This window comes from Lycium barbarum, chromosome 6 (assembly GCF_019175385.1).
Source record: "Lycium barbarum isolate Lr01 chromosome 6, ASM1917538v2, whole genome shotgun sequence".
Classification (NCBI taxonomy): domain Eukaryota; kingdom Viridiplantae; phylum Streptophyta; class Magnoliopsida; order Solanales; family Solanaceae; genus Lycium; species Lycium barbarum.
Genome location: NC_083342.1, coordinates 86,755,220 through 86,759,603, shown reverse-complemented (window position 1 = coordinate 86,759,603; position 4,384 = coordinate 86,755,220). Strand labels below are relative to the sequence as shown.

Genomic DNA, 4,384 nt, shown 5'->3' with positions numbered 1-4,384 from the left:
GTTTGATGAAGTTGATCATCAATTTCCTTTGAATTCTTGTGGATGAAATGTATGGAACCTTCTAAAGGTCTTGAGAGAGATGAAGGAATGTGGGAAATGAATTTAATGAAGTGGGAACACATTTATATAATAAGAACTTATTCATCTCGTCGGGATTTCCACGGACACTTGTACGGTCCGTGGAATATTGTACGGCTCGTACAACTGGTGGTGGATCACCACCAGGAAATCATCATCTCTGCTGGGTATTCTACGGACCAGTATACGGTCCGTGGAAAGTTTCACTGTTCGTGAAACATGATCGTGGAACTCACTGCTTTTTCCGAAGTTGTCCGCGTCGTTTCGTTTGATCTCCAATCCTTATACAACCTTCTTAACACTTGTTTAATACTTCATTAATGATCTAAGAATCCCTATAACTCATCCTCAAGACCTTACCAAACAATTATTAACGCAATAATTTACGAAACCTTTCCTAAACCTCACTTATACTCCACTTATTCTTATCAATCCTTATTCTATCAATTCATATAGCTCCAAGATCTTAACGTCCGCATTCTAAGACCACTAAACATTTGTCTTACAGTCTTAAGAACTTCCTGTTATCCTTAAGCTCGCATTGGTTCATTCACTATGCGACGACATAAAATTTCCAAGGTGTAACATTGGTAGTCCACACAGATTTGAATCTTTCCGTCCTTTTTGGGTACCGGTACTATGTTGGCCACCCAAGTGGGGTAGGACGTCACCTACGCTATTCCAGACTTGATTTGTTTCTCTACTTCATCTTTTACCCTAATACTCATGTCTGGTTTAAATGTTCGCATCTTTTGTTCGACTGGGGCAAAACCCGCCTTGATGGGTAATATGTGGGCCACTATTTTAGTGCTCAATCCTGGCATATCTGTGTACGACCAGGCAAAGATGTCCACATATTCCTTCAATAGAGCTATGAGCTCTTCTTTCTGTGGAGCTCCCAAGTGAGCACTGATTCGTGTCTCCTTGACATCCTCTTCGTCACTGGGGTTGATCACCTCAGTTTCATCCATATTTAGTTTCTTCTTATCTTATAATTCTTCCAAATCTTCTACCAACCCCTCTGACATCATTGTCGATTCATCGTACTCCTCGTATTCTTGTTGGCTATTTTTCTCGCTTATTTCACGACACGTCATGACATTGTCGGTCGTTTTATTATAGTTATTACTGAAAAAGTGAGGCAAAGTAACGTAAAGTTTGTTATTGTTTGTCACGCGCGGTTAGTTAGAAATTTTTTGTTGTTATTATCTAATAAAAGTAGCAGTTTTATGTAGATCGAGGCTTTTCATTAATTCAAGAGTAATTGATTACAACTGTGGTCCGGGTTCGGAACAACATCAGACAATTTCTATTTTTAAGCACCACGAGATGATTTAGAAAAGGAGATGATTCGGGCCTCAGCCGATGTTGCCGCTTTTGGCAAAAGATTTTACGGAAAATCTATCTCTCTACCGAGGAGCCAAGAGGAGAGTAGATGTCTAATTGCTAAAGCGATTTCCTGGCCTTAGACTGCGTATGGTGAGTATCTCCTGACTTTCTTCAATGATCGCGTAGCATCCCTCTTCTTGGAATAGCGACTCAAGACCCCAGTCAGTTTCTTCTTCATTCAGCATCGGCGGCTTTCTGGGAAATGTCTGGTACAGACCCGAAATTGGTCGGGGTAAATTCCTTATTCTGGGCTCTCTTTTGATTGCCCTTGTGAGCTTATCTTTGTTGGGAGCATACACTAGACCGAAGTGATAATTTTCTTTCGGGATTGGCAAAGGCTCTGTTATCCATTCGAGGTCCCTTCCTAAACCCTTTCCTGTTTCAAAACCACTTCTCAGCATGGTGGAAGCAATCATTTTGTAAACTGTTGTCATGGGTTTATCGACCTATCCCTCCGCATGAGTGGCCCCAAAGTGTTCCACCACATGAAAGTTTGACAGGTGGGGACTTCCCTCGATCACAGGTATGATGTTGTAAGGATACTTCTGAACATCCTTCTCAGCCGCAACTACAATTTCCTATCCATGCCATTCAAATTTTATGGCCATGGTGCAGAGTTGATGGGACTGCGCTGGCAGAGTGTATCCAGGGTCTTCCCAAGAGCATTTGTAGTTGGCCGTGATTGCTATGACCGAGAATTCTGATGTAAAAGAGGCAGGCCCAACTTCGATATGTAGGTCTACTTCTCCCAGGGAATCACTTCGGAACCCATCAAACCCTCTGATGTTCGTCTTGCTCTAGAGTATTTTGGTCATGTCATAGCCGAGTTGTGTTAATGTAGTGATAGGGAAGATATTGAGACCCGATCCATTATCCATAAGCACTCTCCTTATTGCCTTGCCACCGCACTCCATGGTGATATTAAGAGCTCTGTTGTGAGAGGTTTCTTTTACTGGCAAATCCTCTTTTGAGAAGCAGATTTTGTGTTCTCTGATGATGTGGGCCACCAACCCAACCAAGTCTTCACTGCTCGTACCAGCTGGTACGTATGCATTATCTAACACTTTCATGAGAGCCTGCTTGTGTTTTGGGGAGCTAGCTAGTAATGACAACACCGATATTTGCGCCGATGTCTTCTTTAGATGCTCAACGATAGAGTAGTTTTTTGGTTGCATGCGCTGCCAGAAATCTTCCGCTTCTCCTTCAGTCATTGCCCTCTTTTGGGTGTTTTCTTTCCATGTAGCATTCTGTGCTAACTCTTCAGGAGTGTAACATCTCCCCGAGCGAGTCATGCCTTGAGCCATGGCTGCTTGTACAATGATTGGCTCTTTGGGTCTGAGTGCAATTTGCTGTGTAGCCTCTGCTACCACGGGTGCTGGGATGAAGGTACTAAACCTTAATATAGCTTTCGTGGGTCCTAGCGCTGGGATCAAAACCTTAAAATTAGGGTGCTCTTGGAGTATGAGGGAGGCTACTATTTGTTCCAGGGACTCGACTGCTTTAAGGACCAATACTCTGCAAGCTTCCCAGTCTTTATTCCTCTCAATCATGTGGACTCTATTGTTTCCATGGTTAGGCAACGAGTTTGTGTTCACATTGGGTGTTACGGTCTCCAAAATGATTTTCCTTTTGTCGATCAGATCCTGGATTTTGTGCTTGAGATTTATGCAGTCTTTTGTGCTATGCCCATATCCTCCTGAGTGATAGGCACAAGTCTGATCAGCCTTATAAAATCTATTTCCCAGCTGTGCTGGTTTTTGGGGGACCTTCTGGATCAAGCCGACGGCCAATAACCACTCGAAGAGCCGAGCCTTAGGCTCGAAGAGTGTAGTGAATTCTCTTACTGGCCTCCTCTCGAAGGCAGGACGTGGAGCATTGTACGCTGGGGGTGGTAGTTGATTTTGGTAATTCTGAGGTGGGTTATATGGTGGTGGGCGGTAATTTTGTTGAGGTGGTGTTTGGTAAGTGGGAGCGGACACACGGATGCTAGGCAGAGCTGTGTAGACTGGTACGGTGGTAGTGAAGCTTTGTTGTGCGTAATACATAAGTGTTGGATAATTTATGAGGGGCGTAGTTATGTGGATGGATTGGGTTCTTTTGGGCTTGGGTTTGGAATGTGGGATATGCTTGCCACGTCCTCTTTCTTCTTGTGGAAGATTCCTGCAGTAGCTTGTCCTGATGCCTCATTGAAGACACTAACTATTTTCCTGGATTTGAGACCATCTTCTATGGCCTCTCCCATTTTGAACAACTCAGCAAACGGTCTCCCAGCCATGGACAACATTCTATCGTAGAAATCAGGCTCCTGAGATCTAGTGAACACAGAGACTAGCTCTCCCTCACACATCGGTGGCTGCACACGAGCTGCCTTGGCCCTCCATCTGCTGGCAAACGCCCTGTAGTTTTTTGTCGGGTACCGTTTCGACATTAAAGCCGAATCTCTCCATGAAGGATTCTGCCATGTCCTTCCAGGTGTGCCATTGGCGCATACCTTGAATTGCCAACCACTCAGCGGCTTCTCCGGTCTGACTGCAACTGAATAGTCGCATAATCAGAGGTTCATTTTTCTTTACTCCGACCAATTGGTCACAGTAGGAGCGGAGGTGTGCCTTGGGATCGCCTGTCCCATTGAACATCTCAAATTTTGGGATTTTGAACCCTTCTGGTAAGTCCAAATCTGGATACATGCACAGGTCATCATATCTTAGACCTATAACTTTCCTTGCGGACATGTTGGATTTTTCCAATAATTTCTCCATCTTCTTCTCCATATCTTTCTCGGACTTTCTTGTTCGGCGCTCCAGGGCCTCTCCATTTCCTTGTAATGGTCTAGCTTCTTATGCGCTAGGGAGGATTCATTTGGGACATTTGGAGTGAAGAAAGATACTTGATAAATGGGATGATCGAGTGGGATAGT

At 44.1% G+C, this 4,384-nt stretch overlaps 1 protein-coding gene across 1 annotated transcript; it reads right to left on the bottom strand.

Annotated features, from left to right (window-relative positions):
- Positions 1–2,264: 2,264 nt before the first annotated feature.
- LOC132644150 (uncharacterized) lies at positions 2,265–3,512 on the bottom strand. The gene has a single exon (XM_060360726.1). It carries the CDS (start codon positions 3,510–3,512, stop codon positions 2,265–2,267), a length of 1,248 nt encoding a protein of 415 aa, XP_060216709.1.
- Positions 3,513–4,384: the final 872 nt, after the last annotated feature.